Source organism: Cordyceps javanica, chromosome 2 (genome assembly GCF_051103115.1).
Source record: "Cordyceps javanica chromosome 2, complete sequence".
NCBI classification, from domain to species: Eukaryota; Fungi; Ascomycota; class Sordariomycetes; order Hypocreales; family Cordycipitaceae; genus Cordyceps; species Cordyceps javanica.
The window spans coordinates 935,494-958,549 of record NC_139296.1 but is presented as its reverse complement, the minus strand read 5'-3'; the positions used below and the strand labels follow the sequence as shown (position 1 = coordinate 958,549).

The following is a 23,056-nucleotide window of genomic DNA, read 5'->3' as shown; positions in this document are numbered from 1 at the left end:
TCCCTTACGTCTGCCAGCCTACATCGAGCCCAGCGAGGAGACAAAATAAAGCCTGTCATTCTTTCGAGGAAATGAAACCAATTTTCTTCAGCCGCGATTGGTATCGTTGCATGCTTTCAATTTGGTTCCCTTGGGAATACTCCTGACGCTTCAAATGTGCCGTCCATAGAAGCTTCTTGTTGGTACACATACTGAGAATTGAACCTGAATAGAAATTGCGTGCGTCATGTTCCGTATTTCATGTAAGATAGTCGAATTCCTTACATATAGAAATAATGAGGTGAATATAGACGTAGGAAACGTGAAGCTACTGTCACGGCGTTTTCGTGTAGGGTAGCTTTGGTTAGCTCCCAAGCGTAACTTCGGCGGCTCCGGTTGCCCTACCATGGCAAAAGGCTTTTGGCCGCTTCGGTGCTTTCCATCCCCAAGCGGTCCCTACTGAAAAGAAGGATTGAGTGGCTGGAAAAACGATATGGCAATTGCGACGATGGCGGTGGTGCTCAGCGGCACATGTTGTTTGGTATTGATCAGGTAGGACTGATGAGTGCGGAATGCGAAGGTATGAACTTTTGGGTCAAGTATATCTTTCATCGCAAGCATCGGTGGAATACGACGTGGTCCCGCTGTTGCGATGGATTTCGCTTCGAGTCAAATCTTGCCATAATTTTACTCTTGATTTTTCTAGAGAACAGGCGGAGGCCTTGCGGCCGAAAAAAAAAGACAGATCCAGCTGTTATGTGCATACACCTAGGAAGGACGACGGACTCCGCACGGGCTGAGTCCGGGTCCGCACAGGCGGGCTAGGTTTCGGCGATAATGGTGATAAGCAGCCATGTACATCCGTACGCATAACAGCAACGCGGCCGGCTTTGCAAAAAAGAAAGAGAAGAAGAAAATTACTATAACTTTGTACCAGTTCCCATCCATCGGGAGAATCCAGAAACAGTGACTCGGAGTCTTTTCCAACATCAGCTTCTCTCTTACCTACCTACCCACCTAACCTACCTACCTAACCTAACCTTGCCTACCACCACCCATGCATCTCATCCTCACCGGTGCGACCGGCCTCGTCGGGTCCTCTGTACTCGAGGCCATGATCAAGGCCAAGGACGTGACCAAGATCTCCGTGCTCAGCCGGCGCCCGATCCCGCTCGCCGACGACGCCCGGAGCCCCAAGGTGCACGTCATCATCCACCGCGACTTTGCCGCGTACGACGCCGACGTCCTGGGCCAGCTGCGCGGCGCGCAGGGCTGCGTGTGGGCGCTCGGCATCAGCCAGACAAAGGTCGGCCGCGACGAGTACGTCGCCATCACCAAGGACTACGCCCTGGCGGCGGCGGCGTCCTTTGCCGGCCTCGGCGGCGACGACGGCGGCGACGGCGGGCCCTTTCGCTTCGTGTACGTCTCGGGCGAGGGCGCGACGCAGACGCCCGGCCGCTTCTCCGCCCTCTTCGCCCGCGTCAAGGGCGAGACGGAGCAGGGCCTGGCCGACCTCGCGGCCGCCTCGCGCGGCGCGCTGCGGGTCGACTCGGTCCGGCCCGGGTTCGTCGACGCGTCGCAGCACGACGCCATCAAGCCGTACATCCCGGATCCGGGCCTGCTCTACCGCGCCGGCATCGCCGTCCTCGGCCCCGTCATGAGAGCGGCCATGCCCGGCACCCACTCGCCCACACCGCTGCTCGGCCGCTTCCTGACCGAGATGGCCATGGGGGCCAAAGATTCCGGCCTGCCGGCCAGCGGCGCATTTCGCCTGGGGCCCTCTTGGATCGTGCCCAACGTGGCGATCCGCAAGTCCATGGGGTTGGACGCGTAGGATTGTGCCGGCATGGCATACTCCTGCGAGATCAAATGCAGAAAAAAAAAAAAAAAAAACTAAAAAAAGGAGATAAAAAAAGGAAACAGAGAATTTAACGGTAGAAGCCGACAGCAGATTTGCTCTAGGCTCTTTCAGTGTTTTCCTCTTTTCCCGCCATCATCCTCAAAGTGGTAGTTGGCACGTTTGGAGAGTCTTGCGTGTTCATTGTGTATTAGTGGAACAAGCCGCAAGAGCAAAGTGCCGAAGCGCTGTCTCAAAAAACTGGGCGTAATATAGAATCTAAGTGTACATTACATACTTATATAATGATTAATGAGAGCAATCATCAACCGGAATTCCGCGGTATGCGAAGCACATGTCCCAGCTGTAGCATTTCGCTATTGTATCCATCATCACATGCTCATGGCCCAAATGCCTCGCTTACAACCTCGCCCTCATCAGGCGACACGGCTAGTTCAAGCAGCTCATGCGCCGCTTCGACAATCTCGCTGTCGATGCCGGCTTCCATGATCAGATCTTCCTCCGCAAAAGTCAGGCGGCCAAGTGCCAAGAGCTGGCGCTGGCTGCCGCCGTGAAATACGGATAGCTTGCGGCTCATGTCAGCGGCATCAGCCGTACAAGGGTCCGTGACGAAGGCGTGGAGGAGAAGCACGCACTGCGAGATAATGCGGCTCAGCTCAGGAGTAGCGCTGGCCTCGTCCATCTTGACGGCATGATTGGAGGCAGAACCCCCGCAGACATCCTCGTCAGCTGGTACTGGCGGCTCGGGTAGAAACGTGGACGAGATGGGCTGATCGTAGAGCTCATCGATGGACGTGCACAAGCAGGTCATGAGACGCGGCAGAGCGTTGTCGTGCGTAGCGAGCTGCAAGGCGCCAAACGGATATCGAGCAAAAGCAATGAGGGTACGAAGAGCGGTTGCCCGTATCGTCCTTTTCTGCGTCTGGGTGTGCGGTGATCGCGGACCCTCCACAAGCCTAGCAGAGACGCGTTCGATCATTATTCGAGCGACAAGTTGCGGCTCTTTTTCCTCTGTTATGGGACCTACCGAATCCGGAGTTGAAGAGGTAGATAACAAGTCTAGCATGTTGACAATATCGTGAAATCGCTGCTTGGGTGACAATAATATGACAACCATATCGAGGGTCATGAGTTTCCAAAAAGAAGAGAGACCATGCTCAAACCCAAGTTGTACATCGTCGTGTGACGTCGCGCAAGCGAGAGCACACATGTGCAAAAGCGACATGGCTTCGACAGTATCAACATGTTCTTCATAATATTTATATTCTTGCTGCTTTGGAAAGTTTCCGTCTGGCAATCGCGACTGCAGAGTGTCAGCAACCAGGCAGATTGTTGACTGCGCAATGGGTAACAGATTCCGAGCAACGAGTGGAGCAACCGAGGTAACGTGAAGCTGAAAGGTGAAAGATAGGAGCGACATCAGGTATTTGATGGGCGCCCAGTAGTGCTCTTCGAAGCAGCGGAGCCAGAGCCCGATGATTGTCTCAGCAAAGTCAACCTGCAGCTGCATGGGCTGGTGTGGGTTGCCCATGAGCGGCAGCCGTTCGAAGATTTTGGAGGCTAGTGACGCAGATGTCGTGTCGGACGGGAAGGAAAAGCGAGACAGAATGTCAAAAGTGGGCGGTTGATGATGAAAACTTCCATGGTCTAGAATGAGCTGCAGGAACTGTGGCGAACGATTAGCACTTGATAAATGGCGCGGCAGACAGAAGAAACAAACCTCATAAGGCGGCGCGGGAGGGGGAACAGTGGTCCGGTGCTGTGAGGACTGCGACAGGTCCGGCTTGTCATCGCCCATGACGCTGTCCACGGTGTCAATCTCGAGGGCCGCCACCGGGCTGTCCACCACTGGCCGCTTTCTTTTGCCCTTGGTCGGCGTGCGCTCGCCCACATTGGCGGCGACAGAGCCGGCCGATCGGCCCCTTCCGCGTCCCTTGCTGGGGCTCATGGCGACGTCCATCTCGTCGAAGCCGTCGGCGATGCCCCAGCTCCTGCCGCCGGCCTTTTTCGGCGTCGTGGCGATGCTGCCCGGCGGGCCGGCGGCGTCCCTTCTCCGCGCGCGGTCGCTGACCTCCTTCATGTCCTGCTGGAGGAACTGCAGCTCCGTGTGGGCGGAGCGCTCGGCCGCGACGGCCGCCTCGACGGCGCGGCTGTGCTTATCGAGCTGTTCGGCATTGGCCTTTTTCAGCTGGGAGACCTGCGCGTCAAACTCGCGCTGGGCCTTGACCGAGTTGGCGCGGATGATGGACGCCTCGCCCCGCGCGGCGTTGAGGTCGTATTCGAGCGCGCGGATTCGGATCTGGAGGGCCGAAAGCACGTCGCCGGGCTGGGTCTGCGTGAGCAGCGGAGCCTGCCCGCCCCCGGCGGCGGACGCTTGCGAAGGGTTGAAGCGCTGGGAGGCGGCGGCGGCGGCGGCGACGACGCCTGTGCGTAAAGGAGGCGGCTGCGCCAGTGACGCGTTCGGCCGGGCGCTCTGAGCCGTGGACGGATTCCATTGAGGGTTCGGAATCGGCGGTATGGCTCGTCGCGGCGCATTGGTAGGAATCTGGGCCGGCGCCTTGGGGAAGCCGGGCCGTCGACCCACGGGCACGCCAGCGTCGTTGACGACCTGGGCGGTGTCCAGGTCATCGTCCTCTTCCCAGCCATAATCAGACTGTTGGGCTCGGACGTCTATGGAAGATCGCGGCTGGTCTTGCGTTGGCTGCGCTTGTGCCTGCGTGAACTGGATAGCCTGGTTTTCAATCTCGCGGAGAGCGTTCTCGGGAAGATCGTCGAGACCGTCGTCGGAAAATTCATCCAAGTCCATGCTGGAGAAATGAGCGCCAGCAAGATTTGGCCATTTAGGCCACCGCCGGCGGGGGGGTTGTCGAGCGATTGCAGAACTGCGTAGTCCTGGCAAGGTTTTAAGTAGTTATCATATTATATGTTGCGTTCACGTTGTCTTGGTAGATCTGGAGGGCTGGTGGGGTTGTGTGGCACGTGTAGCGTGTACACGGATCCAGGCGCAGCTGTAGCTGGTAACCATGACCTCTCTTCATCATAACGGCTCCTTCCTGCCTCGGATTTTCATGTAGTGTTGGAACACGCGTAACAAATCGTGAAACAGCTGTCGTTGCTATTTCTTTCAAGCTCGTCTTGGCAAAACGACTGCCGAGGACGGCAAAAAGAATGCGATCCCAACTTTGTGCTCATGGCAGGGCTTGAACCTACGACCTTCGCATCACCAATAATCGACGATATTCGCCCGGTATTAGTACGACGCTCTAACCACCTGAGCTACACGAGCCTCGGGATAGAAGGGGATTTCGATGCGTCGGGGCCGAGCTATCTGGTTCCAAGAGCACAGACGAGCAGCAGAGGTGACGGTTGTTGGAGCAGAGGGGCCGGTAGCAGGCTGTGATAGAGCAAGAAGCTTCTGCCGGAACATCTCGCAGAAAGCTTTGTAAACAGCTCTTTGCATAGCGACTGCTGAGCTGGAAGCGATGCGTCGCAACTGGGTTGCATGCCACTGTGTTGCATGCCGCGGCAAAGCGGAGGTTCACCATTATTATACCCTGTATCAGCATGATGTCACAGCAAGATCATCGGAGCCTAGTCGCATAGCGCCTATGCGTGTTTGTTATACTCTGTTGGCTGCTGGTTGTGGAGTCTGTTGAGAATAGCTATCGGGATTTTCTTTTCAATCTGATGGCGAAGGCTTCGTGTTTTTTTTTTTCCTTTTACCTTACTTTCCCCCATTCCGAGCCAAGAAAAGCTACAAGATGCAAATAACCCCTCGTCATTTTCCGCTCAACCACGACGGTCGAAGTGTCTAATAAGTATACAATTCACCATCCAAAAATATTCGTCGCCTAGCGGTTGAGACTGGCTCATGCTCCGAAGTCGTCCTGGCTAGCGTGGATATGCTAGGCTAGCTTCGGCAATCCGTCAAAATGCTACAGTCACAATTTTGCCGGTCGACTTTGTGAAATTTTTCCCTCTCATTGGTGGTGATGCAAATACCGCACCGTAAACTCTGTATTCAACGCCTCGATAGAAGCTCTTCTTCTAGTGATGCTACTCTCGCCTCATGCTCCCAACGCCTACGACAACAGCTGGCCGGTCCTTCCACTTTGCCCCAAAAAGCCCCGTTGCTGTTTCCAAAACACTTTTCCCGTATTACGAAAACGACGCAAAGTACATGCGGCGGTATTTTTATTGTTGTGATTTTTTTTTTGCTATGGTGTAACAGCTCTGGCGGCGAATTTACTCGTCGGCGAGGTTGTAGATCTTCTGGACCTTGCCAAGCATCTCCTTAAAGTCAATCTTGAGATCGGTGAGGAGGCCATCGTTGAAGCCAAAGACCCAGCCGTGAACAATAGGATACTGGTTCTTCTTGTAAGACTGCTGAACGGCGGCGGTCTTGATGACGTTGCGGCACTGTTCAACAACGTTGAGCTCGACGAGACGGTTGTAGCGCTTCTCCTCGTCGGTAATGGCGTCGAGTTCATCCTCGTGCAGCCGATAGACGTCGCGGATGTTTCGCAGCCAGGGGTTGAGGATGCCCAGGTCCTTGGGGGTCATGGCAGCCTTGACACCACCGCAGCCGTAGTGGCCGCAGACGACGATGTGCTTGACGCCGAGGTGGCGGACAGCGTAGTTGATGACGCTCATGACATTGAGATCGGTGTTGACAACAAGGTTGGCAATGTTGCGGTGGACAAACGTCTCGCCGGGCTCGAGACCAGTAATCTGCTCGGCTGGGATGCGCGAGTCACTGCATCCGATCCAGAGGTAATTGGGGGATTGGCCAGCACTCAGGCTGACAAAGAACCCCGGATCCTGCTCCTTCTTGCGGGCGGCCCACTGGCGGTTGTTTTCGAAGATGCGATCGTGGGACTGCTGGAGGTACTCCTCGACGTCCTTGGGGCTAGAGCCGGCCATGATTTTGGGTCGCGAGGTCGCGGGTGGGTGAGGGTGGTTTGAGCCGTCGCAGCAAGAGCTTGCGAGACGTGTGGCGCCGGCAGCAAATCGGTTGGTAAGCGCAAGAGTCTGGCGAGGCGCAAATGGAGCTTGCCTGGTCAAGGTCGAGCGCAGAGGTCGAGCCAAGGTGCGAATCGGCAGCATCAAGGGGGAGAGGGAGGGGTAGATGAGAGAGGGGTAGTGGGCGAGCGGGATATTTATGCCGGGGAGTCGTGTAACAGGTCGGGAGTAATCGCAGGTTTGTAAGAGCAAGTCGAGATAGTGAGTAGTGTTTGCTTGGATTGATGTGAGCGAATGACGTTGGCGGCAGTAGGTGTAGTGTGTGTGGGTTCAGGAGCCGGGCTGGTGCAGTAGCGGCATGTGCGACTGGTTGAGTTGTTGAGTGGATGGTGGTGGTCCAGCAGTTTATCCTCTGTGTGTAAGAGCCAACTAAGATGTAAGAAAGGGTCAGACAAAGAACAAGTTTTAGCGTCTTACGTTGAAGATGATTGGTGTGGCTAGAGGAGGGAAAGTGACAGGTGCAGGTAAGATTGATTAAAGTTGAGATGGGAGATGTCGTTTGTTTGGAGAGGATGAAGGCCGTACCGCCCTAGGTAGGTACCTACCTAGCTATTTACGTGTCTAGGTACCTAGGTACTCTGTCTGGCAAGGCGCCTACTTACTTACTCCAGGTAGGGAATACAGCGTGTCTTGCGAGGCTTCGGTGCCGTCAGGGCGCTGCTTTGGCCATGTTTACCACAAGCTTACAGCAGACCGCACCTGTAAATACAGCTTATAATGCAGCTTGTGGCTGATCATTCCGGCTTGGCGCAGGACGTATTGCAGCACCTATTAACGTACGGGGTATAAGTAGATTATTGCATCACTTTTAGGGGCATGTGGCCAACTCGCAGTACCAATCACGCCGCCTTGTGCTGTTTCCCACCAAAATACGGATACAAATAAGAATATATTAGTCTGTATGGAGTACTCCGTACTGACGAGGGGAATCCATGCAGCTGTTTGTTGGTGGTGGATGGATTCTTGTTGAGTACCTGAGTAACTATATACTTACCTGTCCCTAGGTAGATGGAAAAACGCCACATGCGGCTTTGCCAGCAATACCTGGGCAATCCGCCCGGATAAGTAGCTGCTTGAGTTAGCACGAAACCTTGGCTAGTCGGCATGAGCGCAGAGCCGCACCAGATACTCTATGCCCGCCTAGGATATTGATGTAAAAAAAAAATGCAGTGGCTTGGACCGACGTTGAAGAGTCGCCCTGATTTTTTTCGTCATTGTTGAGCCTCCTGTGCTCTAGTCAAAATTCAGCACCGCTGCTCCCTTTTCCCCAGCTTCATCCATCTTGACAAGGCCAGAGCTCCTGCACCAGCCACCTCAAGCCCCAAGTGTGCTCCACATTTCGCTGTCCCTCGGCTGGTCCCTCTCCACCTTTGAGCGTCCCAAGTATACCCAGTGCTTAGGTAGTTAGTAGCTTAGGTACCTGGGAGCAAACGGGGAGGTACCTAGACAACGCCCAAGACTGGTAATACAGCACGCTTGTCCGTTGATGTCAAGCCAATTCCCAGCGCTTTCCAGCGCCAAGTCCCCTGGAACGCCCCGCCCTCACAAGCCACAATGCACTGCTACCTCGAAGAAAAGCATCATCATACGGCTACTAAGTATCTTTAGGTATGGGCGAAGTAAGTACCTACTAACAAGCCTGCCAACCTAAAAAACCTCCACCGGTGCTTCCGCTGCGAAAAGTCGACCCGATTGCTCCGCTGTCCCCGTCCAGCCCCCCAACTGCAAAAGTAACCTTACCTTGGCTCAGACTGGGAAATACTTACTTAGACTCCCAAGAACACCGAAGGAAAAAAAAAACTGGAACGGAGGCCAGCTAATCCAAAGAGTCCAAAGAAATCCATGGTCAGCGCTCAACAACATTTCTCGACGTCACATACCTCCTCTCCCCGTCCACCAAAACCTACCCCCCCCCCCCCCCCCCCCCGTCCTCTTCTCCTCGACGACGACCTCCTTTGCTCAAATTTGCATTTCGTCAAGGAGCTGCGCTGCCCCCTCATTTTGCCGCAGACACCGGAGCAGCTTGCTATCTTCTAGGCTCGGGCTGGACATCGTCATCGCCGCCGCCACCTTGCTTTTTTCGCCGCCGTCGCTGCCGCCTTTGCCGGCCCATCGTCAAACGAAACAACAACATCAGCATCTCGCGACCTCGCTCTGCGCAAAGGACAGTCTCTGATATTTGGAAACGAAAAAGCAATTGGAACGGCAGCCTCACCACACACAAAAAAAGCACACAGTAGCCAGTCATGGCTAGACGCGGCGTTCGCTTCTCCCACAAGTCCGGCAACGGCAGCGGCTCAGAGGGCCGTCGGTCCAGCTTCAGCGACGTCAGCGAGGATGGCTCTCCCTCGCGCAGCAAGGCGCATTTGACACTCGAAACTGTCGATGAGGTATGTTTTGGTGCAAGGCAGTCAAGCGCTGGCTTGCCAGCTCCCTTCTCCCCCTTTCTAGCTGCCCGTTTGCGCCACCCAAGCCGCAGGAGAACTAACCGTGTTCCTTGCGCCTCCATAGAAACCGCCCACCCCCGAGGAGCAAAGAGCCGAGTACGAAAAGAAAAAGGCCAACTTTTGGACGCGGACGCTATGGACCTTTGTCATGATGGGCGTCTTTTTCGGTGCCCTCTTCATGGGCCACATCTACATGATTGCCATTGTCACCGCCGTCCAGATCATCTCCTTCAAGGAGGTTATTGCCATCGCCAACGTGCCCAGCCGCGCCCGCTCCCTACGATCGACCAAGAGCCTCAACTGGTACTGGCTCGCCACCACCATGTACTTTTTGTACGGCGAGAGCGTCATCTACTACTTCAAGCACATTGTCCTGGTTGACAAGGTGCTGCTTCCGCTCGCTACTCACCACCGCTTCATCAGCTTCATTCTCTATGTCTTTGGTAAGCACACGGCGCCCGCGCCCAGGCCCTCTGCCGCGACTCTTCGCTGCGCAGTCGCTTGCCTCTGCTCTCGCAAGCTAACCTCGAGTCTCCCCAGGATTCGTCTTCTTCGTCGCCTCGCTCAAGGCCGGCCACTACAAGTTCCAGTTTACCAACTTTGCCTGGACGCACATGGCCCTCTACCTCATCGTCGTCCAGGCGCACTTTGTCATGAACAACATCTTTGAGGGCATGATCTGGTTCTTCCTGCCCGCCTCCCTCGTCATCACCAACGACATCTTTGCCTACATTTGCGGCATCGCCTTTGGCCGCACCCAGCTCATCAAGCTCTCGCCGAAAAAGACTGTCGAGGGCTTTGTCGGCGCCTGGATCATGACCGTCATCTTTGGCATCTTCCTCTCCAACCTCATGATGCAGTCCAAGTTCTTCATCTGCCCCGTCAACGACCTCGGCGCCAACATCTTCACCGGCCTGCAGTGCACCCCCAACCCCGTCTTCCTGCCCGCCACCTACGAGATTCCGCAGTTCTTCTTCCTGCCGCAGCACCGCACCATTACCCTCACCTTTGCCCCGATTCAGCTCCACACCTTTGTCCTCGCCTCTTTTGCTTCGCTCATTGCGCCCTTTGGCGGCTTCTTCGCCTCGGGCCTGAAACGCAGCTTCAAGATCAAGGACTTTGGCGACTCCATCCCCGGACACGGCGGCATGACGGACCGCATGGATTGCCAGTTCATTATGGGCTTCTTTGCCTACATGTACTTTCACACCTTTATCGCCATTTACAAGGTTGACCTCGGCACCGTGCTGGAAACCGCCATTACTAGACTCGGCCCCGACGACCAAGTCGAGCTTGTCAAGAGCATGTGCCGATATCTCGGCAACCAGGGCATTGTTCCCGAAGCTGTATGTACCGCAAGATGTTTGTTTCCTCCTCCGATCTCACCAGCTGACTCGAATGATAGCTTGCTGCATGTATTGATCACGCTATGGCCGCCGGCCAATGAGTAGATGCGATGAATGATCGAATTGCTTTTTTTTCCTGGTTCTCTTTTCGTGTTGTCTCCCCTTGACAAAATTTCATGCGTTCCGCTTCATGAATTCTGTATTCTCTCTCATATGCACGCAGCATATATGCATTCTTACAATCCGGCGGATCAAAAATTGAATTAGTCAATCTAGTACGAGCTCAACACTCGATACCAAAATTGGGGGTTTCTTGCGATATATAAATGAGTCTTGTTGCCACCTCTTCGGCTTTGTCCTATTTTTTTTCTTTTTCTAATTCTTCTCCCTCTCCCTCCCCTTCTACTCCTCCCATTTTCCTTGTTCTCTCATCATCCAAGACAGAAAGGAAATTCATGAAAAAGCGCCAACAAAATATGACGATGCCGCAAAAACATAAAAGACACGTATGCAAGGCCTGTGTATTTCCCCTCTTGACAAAAGATTTTCTCATTGCTTCAATCTTTAGATTGAAAGCTAAGATGTGTGTGTGTGTATGTGTGTGATTAGTGCTGTTGCTGTATGTTTTGTCTTTTACCTCTTGCAACTATAACCGAGGCTTGATCCTGCCAACTGCTGACCACGATTCTGCATCAGTCTACTGTGTGCTAGTAAAGTGCTGTTTTGAGAAGAAGAAGAAAGGGGAAGAGAGAAAAGAAAGGAAAAGAGAATGCGTTTGTTGTATTCACGAAATCGTACCGTTGTTGTGGCTGGCGCCGTGCACGCCACCGTAATTACTCGTCGGCAGGTCAAAACGTTCACTCATTGTTGTCGTCGTTATCGGCAGGGGGGGAGCCACCGCCGCTGCCGCCGTCGAGCTCGCCTTGTTATGGACGCGCCGCGTCCAGCCGCCCTCGGCCTCGAAGAGGGCGCCGACGGGCGCGGCGACGGCGAGCAGCTGGGCGTCCCTGTAGCGCGGGGCGAGCAGGGAGAGGCCGATGGGCATGCCGTGGGCGCCCTGGAAGCCGGGCATGTTGAGGACGGGGACGTGGAGGGCGGACCACATCTTGCAGAAGAGGTAGCTGCCGGTGGTGGCGCCGAGGGGCGCCTCGTCGGGGGCGCTGGGGGTGAGGACGGCGTCGTAGCCGGAAAAGAGGGCGTCGGCGCGGGGCCGCAGGGCGGCGATGCCGTCGAGCGCCTCGAGGTAGGCGCGGTGCGAGTGGCCGCCCGACGTCTCGGCGTACCCGACCAGCAGCGCGCCGAGGTGAGCGCGGTTGGCGCGGTACTCGGGCAGGAAGGCGGCGCCGCCCTCGTGCGCCAGCACCACGTCGTACCAGGCGGGCAGCCGGTCAAAGTCGGGCGGCAGGTCGACGTCGTCGACGACGGCGCCGCGGGCGCGGAGCAGCGCCGCGGCCCGGTCCATGGCGGCGCGCGTGCCGGCGCCCGCGTGCGGCCACATGAGGGTCCGCACCACGGCCAGCCGCAGCCCGTCGACCGATCCGTCGAGCGACTGCCGGGACAGCCGCGCCGGGGGCGTCGTCGGCGCCGCCGGCAGCGACGCGTCGTCGTGCAGGCCAAAGGCGTCGGCCAGCAGCACGAGGTCGTCGACGCCGCGCGCGAAGAAGCCCAGCGTGTCGTACGTCACCGAGAAGAACTTGAGCCCCTCGCGCGAGATGCGGCCCCACGTCGGCTTGAAGCCGTACGTCCCGTTGAAGCACGCCGGCCGGATCACGGAGCCGCCCGTCTGCGTACCCAGCGCCACCGGCACCTGAAAGTCCCCCACCGACGCCCCGGACCCGGACGACGACCCACCCGGCGTCCGCGACAGGTCGTGCGGGTTGCGCGTGGCCGGGCCCTCCCCGGTCGCCGCGAACTCGGTCGTCGTCGTTTTGCCGAGCAGCAGCGCGCCGGCCGCACGGAGAAGCTTGATCGGCGCGGCGTCTACCTTGGGAAAGTCCCCCTTGTACGCGCCCGAGTTGAATTGCGTCGGCATATCTGGAAAGATTTGGTTGGGCCGGGGTTAGCTACCATGCGAGTTTCCTGTTTGTGTGTGTTTGTCCGTCTGTCTTGTGGCGTAACCCGTCCCCCGACATTGGGAGGTTTCCCGGGGACAGAAGATTAAACCGGGCCGGGCCGTCCCTCTATCTTACCTTTGGTGTAGATGACATCCTTGACGCCAATAGGCATCCCGTGAAGAGGACCGCGCTGTTCAAAGGGCACGGCGTCGAGAGTTCGGGCCTGCTCGAGGACATGGTTGCGGTCGAGGTAGGCCCACGCCCGGACCTGCGAGTCGCGCTCGGCAATACGATCCAGCAGCGCCTGCGCATACTGCTCGACGGTGAGCTCACCGGCGCGGATGTAGCCCAACACCTCGGCCGCCGTCAGAAGATGAACGTCCTCGGCCACGGATGGAGCCTGTGCGGCGCCCATTTCTTTTAGCAGATTCACTGGAAATCTTGGGGAAACTGAGTCTTTTGTCAACGGCCAGGTCAACAATAACCGCGCGTGATATGAGTGGGGATATCTGAAGCACCTGTGAACCTTTTCGGCATGCAACTTGAATCAAGTCGCGGCGATAAGAAAAAGAATAATATAGACAGGGTCCGGCTATAGCAGCTCCGATTTTGATTTTCTTTCGAAGAACAACCTTGTAATTAGAACACGCAGACTTGATATCAGAAAGGGGAGAAGCTAGAAGGGAAAGAGAGAGAGTAGTGGGAAGCGAAAGTGGCAACCAACGCTTAAACTAAAGAGAAAAAAAGGGCGCCGCGCTGAGATACCTACCTTACCGACCGTCTCTTTAGCTTTTTATGTCCCGAGAACAACTTCCCCACTGCGCGTGCGCTAAAAGCAACCACCTTTCTCTCTCTATCCTATTCGCCGGCAGGGGGAAGAAACGGGATGGATGGATGATTGGTTTGTACGAGCTTGGCCCTTTCGGAGGAGCGGCCAAGAAGGAGGAAGAGCAGAGAGGAGGGGAAGGGTGTAGACAAAGCGGAAGAGAGCCGAAAGGGGAGGGGGGGGTGGCGTGACGGACTGACTAGCTCGTTCGATCCCAGTGGGATAGGTATTGTATGTCCCAAGTGAGAATCCTCATAAACAGCCCGTTCAACTTCGGAGATGCTAGTCTCAACACGGCGTCGACTATAGGCCCGTCCAGGGCTTCTCCGAGATTGTGTTGGTCAAAGTGGATGGCTGAGAGCGGGTACAACACACCCACGGCGGGAGCGGCCGATTGTCCCCGCAAAGATGTAAGTTTTTCGTATTTTCCAGACAAAAAAAGACGTCTTGGTGGTGTTTTCTTGCTCTCCCAGATATCCGGGACTGTCTTTGATGTGACGGGAATGGGGGGAGGGAGGGGGCGGGGAGGCTCCTCGTCAATGGATGGTGGTTCGTATGCTTCCTTGTCGACTTTTGGACTCGGATCAGCCCATCGAAACCTTCTTGTCGGCCGGGACTCTCGAGGATACTAGTACCCTTTCGTATTTATATAAAAAAACAGGGACCGCCAAGGGTTTCTTGTACTTGCGGTTTCCCAAGAACACGGGTTGGCTGGCGCGTTGCATGGGAGGTGCGCTTGGGCCTGGGCAGATCAAAAGAGAGACGACGTCAGAAAACGAATGGCATGGGCTGGCGGGCAAGGATTATGAGGCGCAGCCGAGAAAAAAAAAATACAAAAGGGGTCCCGAAGCCAGAAAGACATGGAAAGCCGGACCTACATGCAGAAGCAAGGCCAAGGCAAGCAAGGTATCAAATTTTTTTTATCGGCTTGACAACTCTGGCGCTTCTTGGTACTTGCCATGTCTCAAAAACCGGGGCGAGCTTTGGGCATCTTTCTCTTTCGCCTATGTACCAGTAGTTTGTTTATACTGCGCGAGACATGGGTGGCGTGGCATTTCTTACTGGTAGCTACTGGTACTTCCTTCTGTCTCTACCCTTTTGCTGCCCGGGCCTTGCAGCTCCCGTCCTCATTCGCCGGCACTGACTGACCCAAGCTTTTTTGCACATCCCAAGCAGGGGGGGGACCACGGATGGTATCGTCCAATCAGCGGGGGTTAAGTGAGCTAAAACTGCCGATGTGGTTTGTTCTTGTCCTGGGCTGACAGGGGGGATGGGGTGGTCCGTTGGGCACTTTGTATCCGGATTATCGGTAACTATCTGGTCTGGCAATAGGCTCCAGGCTTCGTCTATTGCCCAGTGCCCACCACCCCCAGCCCTGGATATTGTGGATAAAGTGGTGGGCAGGGCCCGGGGGGTGGAGGGGGGGCCTTGTTGTCAAGGCAAAGCACAGTGACGATGGCCGCATGTTGTGGCCAGTAAGTAGGCGGTGATACTCTCAACACGATATATACATGTACTATATATACATGTACACAACACGTCAGCGTACGACTGACTGACTGCATGCGGTTTCTTCCGCCATGGAAACTTTCAAATGGACAAGCGGCCAGACCATGGCAGTATTCGGGCACAAAGGAGGATTGCGGCTGCATGAACATGTGCTCGAGCCTTGGGCGAGACGTCTTTTCTCCTGGCAAAAAAAAAAAAAGAGACTCAAGGCAAGGCAAGGCAAGGCGCGCAGGAAGGGTAGAGCAATTGAGTCCCGTCACCATCTGCACAGAGGTCCCCCAAGACATGACTCCCCTTGTGCCCTGATTCACTGGGACGAATGAATCAGCAAGTCAAGTTTGTTTACGAGACTAGGCTTTTTTTTTTCAATGTACGCACATGAGCTGGGTCAAACGCAAAGCATGCAGAGCGGCTCAGGGCCCAGGAAATCGGAAACAAGGTATAGACTGGTTTCACTCACGACGTACAGGATTATATGGACCAAACTAATATCAGTATTACAAAAAGAAAAAAAAAGGGTGAGATTCCAGAGAAGACCAAGGTCGATTTACATGCAACCCATGTTGCCCGGGCTTACGAAAAATAAAAATAAAAAGCAAATTATGCATGCAAATGTGCAACCAACCAGCGCGACCACGGTAAGCCACCAAAACCCGGCAGAGGGGTCCATTGATCACTCAGCCGTCCAAACCGCCGACGAGTTGAATGGCGCAAGAGCGGTGTGTGTACTTTTATAAAAGTGCTTTGGAAGCGCATAATCCTGCCTCAAGTCGGCGCCAGAAAGCAAATAAATTGCACACGCGACGAACCCGGCCGTAATCGAACCAAGCTATGGCTGTGTTTCCCCCTTTCCCCCCAAACCAAGGCGATGATGGGCGCATTCCTCATGTTAGTACGGAGTAGTAGTAACTATACCGGGTGTAATCATACGGCCTTTTTTTTTTGGCAGGGTTTCTCCAAGTACGGTGCCTGGCATCCCGCCTCCTCGTCCAGGCGGTCGGGTTATCCGAATTACATCGGTCTGCGGGCGACGCCTGATTACTATTCCATAAAATAGGTACTCAGTAGGAAAGGGCACGCCAAATAAAGAAAAAAGAAAAAAAAAACAAGGGAGGATCACCTACTTGGAGCCACTCGTCCTTGCACACACACACACACACACATATATACACACACATACATATATACACACCCTTGCTTTGCCATGATCAAGTGGCGCTGGAACAACAACATTTCTCGCTGCCCAGTTGGGGGACCAGTTTGGCGTTGTGCTCCGCCGCCAGTACTACGGATGAATGTCGCAGAGCGCCGCGCGCCGTATAAGTGTGCCCGGACTACGCTGCACCCGCAGCACCTATCCTTGAAATTGGTAAAGATTGCGAGTGTTTCTTTTTTCTTTTTCCTTTTCAGTCTCAACTACGCAAGCAATACATCATCGTGACATTGTGCTCTGCAGTTCGAAACCTGGACGAGCAAACCATGCATGCACCTTGTCGGCTGGGCATGCAGAAATGTCCCTTCCCCCTTCCCCCCTATCCCTTTCCCCTGGAGACGGGGAACTTTTCCGACTCTAAAAAAGAACGGGCGTGAATTGGCGATTTTTTTTTTGATTATTTCTATTTTTCTATTATTTTTTTTCTTTTCTCCCCCCTTTCCCTTGCTACGATGCCAGGCATGCATGTTGCCCAATTGACAAGGAAATCACGGTAATATTCCTTGGCCTATTCTGCCTGTCTGTCCTGGCTCGCGCGCAAAGACAGGACGCAGCTTGCCCGAAAGAATGAAAGAAGAAAGATCAACCCGTTTTCTCTTGAGCTTGCGGCGGTGTGTGTCAGATAGGGCAGAGGACGGAGGAAGTAAATGCAGCCACGATTATGCGGGCGGTCATGGCAAGTTTATTAGGTCTACGCATGCACCTCGTTACCTCATTCAGCCTCGGGCATCTCTCCCAACGGCGTCCCGCGTGACAGAAACCAGTGTTGAGAAAGCTTGTCGTCTCTCTGGAGGTCTTGCTTTTTATACGTCGCGGTATGCAAATGACTCACAATGGGACTTGCTTGACCTTGTCCCCGGCAGGCGGGACTTGCAATGCGAACAAGGCATCGCATACATATTAAGACCTGGGCGCGCGCGTCGTCGTCTGCATACAGCAGTCCTCCGCCTCTCTCTCTCTCTTGCCGCCTCATGCCGGATGACCTGACCAGCCCAACGGCCGAAAGCCTGACGTGGAGAGGGTGTTGCAGCGGCAGCCAGAGACAGCCCAGCTACGTGGACAGTCATATATATGCAAGACTACCATGTGACCTGGGCCGCATGCTTCACGGTGCGTGGCGTGGTCAGGTCGGTAGTTGCTTCACGACCCTCCTGTAACAACCCGGCCGGCCGCGGCATTTCCTCTAGCCGTGCTTGTTTGCGTGACTGCAGTGCCTGCCTGCCTTGCATCGGGCCACATCGGCAGGCCGTTTCACACATGGTCATCCGATACGACAAAACCCGCATTTTGGAATATAAATCAAATTCAATATAGAAATCTAACAAAAGGCCATCCTTGCTAGCAGACGCCGGTTTTCGGCCCTCGGGTGCATATGACCCGTTCAAATCTTGCAAAACGCCGCATCCCAAAATCAAGCCACCACAATCTTGCTACTCCCTGTCCATCTCAGCAGACATTCCGCTGATCAGTACCTCATGCTTTTGCCAATCTCGGACTGCCAGCCCTCGGAGCGCTCAAAACCGTTGGAGTGTGTCTGAAAGTCGGTGATGGCCTGGACAACCTCTTCTCGAGAGTTGAGGACAAAGGGTCCGTACTGGACGACTTCCTGATCGAGCGGTGTGCCCGCGACAATGACGAGGCGGGCGTCCTTGATGGCATCCGGGTCGTTTTCGACGTAGACGGCGTCGCCCTCCTGGTTAAACACGGCGTTGTGGTACTGGCCGACGGGCAAGCGGTTGCCCTCGCCCTCCTTGCCAAAGATGACGTCGCCTTCGAGGACGTACGAGAAGGCGTTCCAGCCCTGCGGGAGCGGCTGCACGACCTTGGCGCCGGGGCGGAGCGTCACGTCGAGGATCCAGACGGGCGTGTAGGCGAGGTCCTTGACCGAGTCGACGCCGTGGCTCTGGCCGGAGATGACCTTGATGGTGGCCTTTCCGCCATCCACATCCACCTGGGGGATCTCGGCGGCCCGGAGATCGCGGTAGCGCGGCTCGCAGTACTTGAGCTTCTCGGGCAGATCGACCCAGAGCTGAAGGCCGACGTTGGCGCTTCCGTCAGTGTTTTGGTGGGGCATCTCGGCGTGCTGGATGCCCTTTCCCGCCGTCATGAACTGAAGATCTCCGGCATTGATGGTGCCGCTTGCGCCGGTGAAGTCCTCATGATCGACGGCGCCTTCGAGAAGGTACGTGATGGTCTCTTGACCTCGGTGAGGGCTGGTTTTCGGTCATGTCAGTTATTTGGATATTTTAAAAGTGGAGACCCGGCCGACCAGGGAGGGGGGGGAATAGGAAGGAAGAGAGAGAGAAGGGGAAAGGGAAAAGAGAGAGAAGACTAGAGGAAATCCGGGAGGGGAGAAAAAATGAGAAAGGAAAAATGAATGAAAAAAATAACGTACTGATCGGGAAATCCGGCGCCGGGCTTGACGGAAAAGTGATCCAGCATCAAAAAGGGCGAAAAGTTGCGGAGGGACGGCGTGCCGATGGAGCGGCGCACGCGGGCGCCCTGGCCCTCGGACTGCTCGACGGCCAGAAAGGCCTTTTTGATGGTGCGCGGGACGGCGAGCGCGGTGCCGGTCATTGCGGCGGCGGACGACGATGCCTGAAAGGTGGTGGACAATACGGAGGAGGAGGAGGAGCCCTTGTTGACTAGGAGGAGCTGCTTGACTGCAGAGAGCTTTGCGGACGCAATGGCTGTCGCGGCGGCCTGTTCTGTGATGCAAATGTAGACGAGACCGGACAGGAGAGCAAGGACGACTGCTGTGAAGATGTTCTTGTTGTTTTTGTTGTTGTTGTGGTTGTGGTTGTTGTTGAGTGTGCTTCGAAACATGAGAATTTCGGCGACTTGGGAATTACAATGGCGGTTATATAGACAAAAAGGGCAGTTGTGTCATGGAAAGGTTGCGAACGCTTTAGAGGTGTCTGGTCTGCTTAGTTATAGTCCAAAAGCTTCGTCCACGATCCAAAAATAAAAAAAGAAATAACCCAGCGAGGAAGCAAAAGACTACACAAATCAAACGAGAGCTTTGTCAATACGCTTGTCGATGCTTGCATAATTATTAGTGACCATCCCAAGACACCGCCACTATGATAGGGCCGGGGCAGGCTCGAGTCCCTGTTCCACTCTGCAAGGCTCGTCATGTTTGCTTAGATGGCCCTTACATCAGCAGTCTGTAATAATTGCCAATTGGCCCCCCCCCCCCCCCCCCAGAAAAGATCGAACTAGGGCTGTTCTGGGATGATGAGTGGCTGAGCCAGGGGTTTTAGTCTGCTGATGAAAATGCGGTCCTGGAAATAGGACGGAAATGCTTAGACGGCTTTCTGCCTGTCAACACCCCGGATCATGACATGCAGTTGAGAACAAAAAAAACCAATCAAGCAAAGTTTGGGCCCTTGTTCAAGAATATGGTTGCGTAAACAGACTACTCAGTCTCGATTAGTGCTTGCTAGCAAGTTGGTGGTCATCTAAATCCATATAATCACGCCAACAGCTTTTTGACAACCCCATATCCCATCCATCGAGTGCAGCGTAGCTCACTCAACAAACACAACGGGAACAGATACCCTGTCCGGGAGCCGAGTTCCATGACTCACTTCGAATCCTACAAGCCACAAAAAGCGCCATCATTGTGCCCTATCCTGTCTCATTTACCAACCAACCCACTCTCCCCACCCATGTTCAAGCCGCCGCCTCTGCCGCCTTGACAACCTCGACCAGCTTCGCCACCGCGTCCCGCACCGCGTCCATGCCCGGCTCCTCGTCCTCGAGGAACAGGGCCCTCTCAAAGAGGTGATCCCGGCCCTCGGCCACGAAGAGCGCCACGCGCTCCGCGCCCATGACGTCCCGGAGCCGCTCGCTGACCTCGAGCGGCACCGCCGCGTCGGCGCTCCCGTGGAAGACGACGGTCGGCGGCCACCGCGCCCTGCGGGCCGCCGACCACGTCGTCCACTCGCGCCCGCCGTCCAGCGCCGCCGTCAGGCCCGGCCAGCGGTTCCGGTGGATCAGGTACCGGTACAGGAGCGCGCGGGCGTCCCACAGCCGGCGCTCCTCGTCGCTGCGCGTGTCCGGCTCGGCGGGCGGCGGGCAAAAGTCCGGGTCGCGGCTGCCGTCCTCCCGCAGCGCCGCGACGCAAAAGTCGGCCGCCCCGTCGTGCCCGTTGGGGATGGACCGCCCCACGACCGGCGCCGCGCTCGGGTCCAGGGCCGGCGCCACGTCGGCGTCGGGTGTCGGCTCCGGCGTCACCAGCGTCGACGAGGCGTAAAACGGGTGCGTGAACGAGTTGATGCCCGCAATGGACAGCAGCGCCAGCGGCGGTGGGCTGGCGGTACGGCCGAGAAACGAGGCGAGGAAGAATCCTGTTTCCCGCCTCCAATGCTCCCTTCAAGGTTAATTATGGCCCAGACACACAATAGTCGGTTCCATGGCTCGAAACCACGCGCGGGATTCTACGCACCTGCACTCGCGCCCACAACAATGACGCGCCGCTTCTTTTCACTGCTACTACAGTCCCAGTTCTGCGCAAATTCATACGCGGCCGTGACGTCTTCAGCCAGCCCATCGGTGCCCGTCTGCGGCATGAGCCGATAGCTTGCGCTCATGAGCGGCCATTTCTGCTTGTAGCAAGTCTATATCGTATGAAGCAGGTCAGAATACAGTGCTTCGAGCAAGCACCAACACGGATCAAGGGGGGGTCACTGTAGGGAAGCGTGACCAGCTCGTTGGCCCTCTCCCGACGTACCTGTACCAGCCAGGGCGGGACACAGTCCCGGCCCCATCCCGTCAGCGCGCCGGCGTGGAAGAAGAGAGCAACCGGCGCGTCCGGCACGGGCTCGGAGGCGGTATAAATGTCGCACTTGATGGGAATGCCATGATTCGCATATACTTTGGTGATTTTTTCGAGCATGATGACGCGCGAGTGCTGTGGTGATGTTTGGTGTGAGTTGGTTTTGTAGAGTCGGCTGCTGCACGAGGGGCTGTTGCGGGGTTGGCACCCGGAACGTAGCCGCAGGTTGGAGCAGTGCTGCCTAGATGGCGGCATTGGCCCATCGCGTGGATTCTGCGAAAGGATACCACTTGCTTGAAAATGGCTTTTGCGGTCAGGTGGCGCACATGATTTGGAACTCGTGTCTGTGATGCGGCCGACATTGACCTGCAGCGAGTAGCGCTGGTACCTTGTCGGAAAGGCACCAGCCGATTGCTATAGATGTTAGAGTCCGTATAGTAGATTGAGCTCAGCATTTATCAATGAATAACATTGATGATGCATTGGGCCCATCAAATCTCATAGGTGTCACTCACGGTGGCCATCAATTAGCTGCTGGTTTGTGAGTAGGCATTTTCAGAAAGGCAACCATACAGTCACTTTGAGCGTGATGGTGACGGCACAACTACCTCCCTGGCGACGTAAAGCAGGCGTGGCTGCGTAGAGGCAGTTACAGAGTCACAATGTGGAAAGCAAGCAAAGCCATAATAGTAAAACCAAATATTATCTATTAATGTCTGCGGCGCTAGACGAGTCCAACGACCAAGCGGGGCAAACAATCAGGTTTATATTCTTTTCAAACACTCCTGGCGTAAAAACCATACATTATAAGTCCACTTGTCCATTCCCCCGTCGTTACCATTAGAACAAGAACAAGATCACTAAATCATATCGACCCTCGTGGAGCCTGCCTAGCATCTAGTCGTGAGTCGACAACCGAGTAGCACGTTTTTGCATAGATTTGCCCGTGTAGGTTCTTCCAGCTCAAATGCGACACCCTGGCGACCCCTCGAGTCGACACATCAGGCGGGGTATTATGTGACAAACATGTGCATCATGAAGAAGAAAAAAATTGCAGATAAGGGCTCAACTCCTTTACAGGAAGAAGGCGGCGATACCGGCGGCGGCGGCGACAACGCCGACCTGGGCGGTGGCCTGAGGAGCGTAGTTCTTGGAGCCGGTGGTGGAGCTAGCACCAGAGCCGTTGCCAGTGGAGGAAGCCTCGCCGTTGCCGTTGCCAGAGCCCTCCGAAGAGCTAGGGGCCTGAGTGGTCTCAGAGCCGGAGCCGGAGCCAGTAGACGAGGCCTCGCCAGAGCCCGAGGTGGACTCGGAGCCAGCACCCGTTCCGGTGGTGGTGGCCTCGCCAGAGCCAGTGGAAGAGGCACCAGAGCCGTTGCCAGACTCGGAGCCAGTGCCAGTGGCAGACTCAGAGCCGGAGCCGGAGCCAGTGCCGGTAGCAGACTCGGAGCCAGAGCCGGAGCCAGAGCCACCTCCAACACCAGAGCCAGAGCCAGAGGTAGTAGTGGGCTCGGAGCCGGAGCCGGAGCCGGTAGACGAGGCGCCAGAACCGTTACCGGAGCCAGAGCCAGTGCCAGTGGCGGAGCTAGAGGCAGAGCCAGAACCAGACTCGGAGCCGGAGCCGGAGCCGGAGCCGGAGCCAGGGTTGATGCTAACGCCAGCACCCTGGCAGGCAGCGATACCGTAGGCAACAACCTTGGCGGCGTCCTCGCTGGGGCAAATGGCGGCAGAGCAGTCACGGAGACCGTAGCCGAAGTTGACGTTGCCGCAGAGGCACTTCAGGTCATTGGCAGCGCAGCCGAGCTCCTGGGCCTTGCCGGCAGCCAGCATGTTGTTGGCGCAGGTTTGCTAAGTCGGATTGTTAGAGGTGTTGCCCGGTTGGTGACAGGGACATCATCGTGCACTTACACCGCACTGGGCCAGGCTGGAGACATCCTGGGCGGTGGCAATGGCGGCCAGAGCGCTGAGAGCGAAAACAGACTTCATTTTGATGGAGTTGGGAGTGAAACAATTGTGAGACGATGT

At 55.8% G+C, this 23,056-nt stretch overlaps 8 protein-coding genes and 1 non-coding gene across 9 annotated transcripts; 2 read left to right on the top strand and 7 right to left on the bottom strand.

The window, feature by feature from the left end:
- Nucleotides 1-1,036: 1,036 nt before the first annotated feature.
- Nucleotides 1,037-1,813, top strand: V2A60_002795 (uncharacterized protein; the record flags this gene model as incomplete). Its single annotated transcript, XM_083254140.1, has 1 exon — nt 1,037-1,813. One exon carries the CDS (start codon nt 1,037-1,039, stop codon nt 1,811-1,813), a length of 777 nt encoding a protein of 258 aa, XP_083110266.1.
- A 403-nt stretch (nt 1,814-2,216) lies between these two features.
- On the bottom strand, nt 2,217-4,643 carry V2A60_002794 (Rad26 family protein; the record flags this gene model as incomplete). Its single annotated transcript, XM_083254139.1, has 2 exons — nt 2,217-3,503; nt 3,558-4,643. The coding sequence occupies 2 exons, from the start codon at nt 4,641-4,643 to the stop codon at nt 2,217-2,219; spliced, it is 2,373 nt and encodes a 790-aa protein (XP_083110265.1).
- Nucleotides 4,644-5,022: 379 nt separating this feature from the next.
- Nucleotides 5,023-5,123, bottom strand: V2A60_002793. The gene has a single exon. It is a non-coding gene; the product is annotated as a tRNA-Ile (tRNA).
- A 959-nt stretch (nt 5,124-6,082) lies between these two features.
- On the bottom strand, nt 6,083-6,760 carry V2A60_002792 (carbonate dehydratase NCE103; the record flags this gene model as incomplete). Its single annotated transcript, XM_083254138.1, has 1 exon — nt 6,083-6,760. One exon carries the CDS (start codon nt 6,758-6,760, stop codon nt 6,083-6,085), a length of 678 nt encoding a protein of 225 aa, XP_083110264.1.
- A 2,345-nt stretch (nt 6,761-9,105) lies between these two features.
- Nucleotides 9,106-10,753, top strand: V2A60_002791 (phosphatidate cytidylyltransferase; the record flags this gene model as incomplete). Its single annotated transcript, XM_083254137.1, has 4 exons — nt 9,106-9,249; nt 9,371-9,749; nt 9,847-10,652; nt 10,712-10,753. The coding sequence occupies 4 exons, from the start codon at nt 9,106-9,108 to the stop codon at nt 10,751-10,753; spliced, it is 1,371 nt and encodes a 456-aa protein (XP_083110263.1).
- A 683-nt stretch (nt 10,754-11,436) lies between these two features.
- Nucleotides 11,437-13,121, bottom strand: V2A60_002790 (amidase; the record flags this gene model as incomplete). Its single annotated transcript, XM_083254136.1, has 2 exons — nt 11,437-12,686; nt 12,842-13,121. 2 exons carry the CDS (start codon nt 13,119-13,121, stop codon nt 11,437-11,439), a joined length of 1,530 nt encoding a protein of 509 aa, XP_083110262.1.
- Nucleotides 13,122-17,719: 4,598 nt separating this feature from the next.
- Nucleotides 17,720-19,080, bottom strand: V2A60_002789 (RmlC-like cupin domain-containing protein; the record flags this gene model as incomplete). Its single annotated transcript, XM_083254135.1, has 2 exons — nt 17,720-18,467; nt 18,650-19,080. 2 exons carry the CDS (start codon nt 19,078-19,080, stop codon nt 17,720-17,722), a joined length of 1,179 nt encoding a protein of 392 aa, XP_083110261.1.
- Nucleotides 19,081-19,929: 849 nt separating this feature from the next.
- Nucleotides 19,930-21,154, bottom strand: V2A60_002788 (alpha/beta hydrolase; the record flags this gene model as incomplete). Its single annotated transcript, XM_083254134.1, has 3 exons — nt 19,930-20,606; nt 20,705-20,876; nt 20,990-21,154. 3 exons carry the CDS (start codon nt 21,152-21,154, stop codon nt 19,930-19,932), a joined length of 1,014 nt encoding a protein of 337 aa, XP_083110260.1.
- Nucleotides 21,155-22,108: 954 nt separating this feature from the next.
- On the bottom strand, nt 22,109-23,017 carry V2A60_002787 (CFEM domain-containing protein; the record flags this gene model as incomplete). The annotated part of the gene is made up of 2 exons (XM_083254133.1): nt 22,109-22,879; nt 22,940-23,017. 2 exons carry the CDS (start codon nt 23,015-23,017, stop codon nt 22,109-22,111), a joined length of 849 nt encoding a protein of 282 aa, XP_083110259.1.
- Between the last annotated feature and the right edge of the window lie 39 nt (nt 23,018-23,056).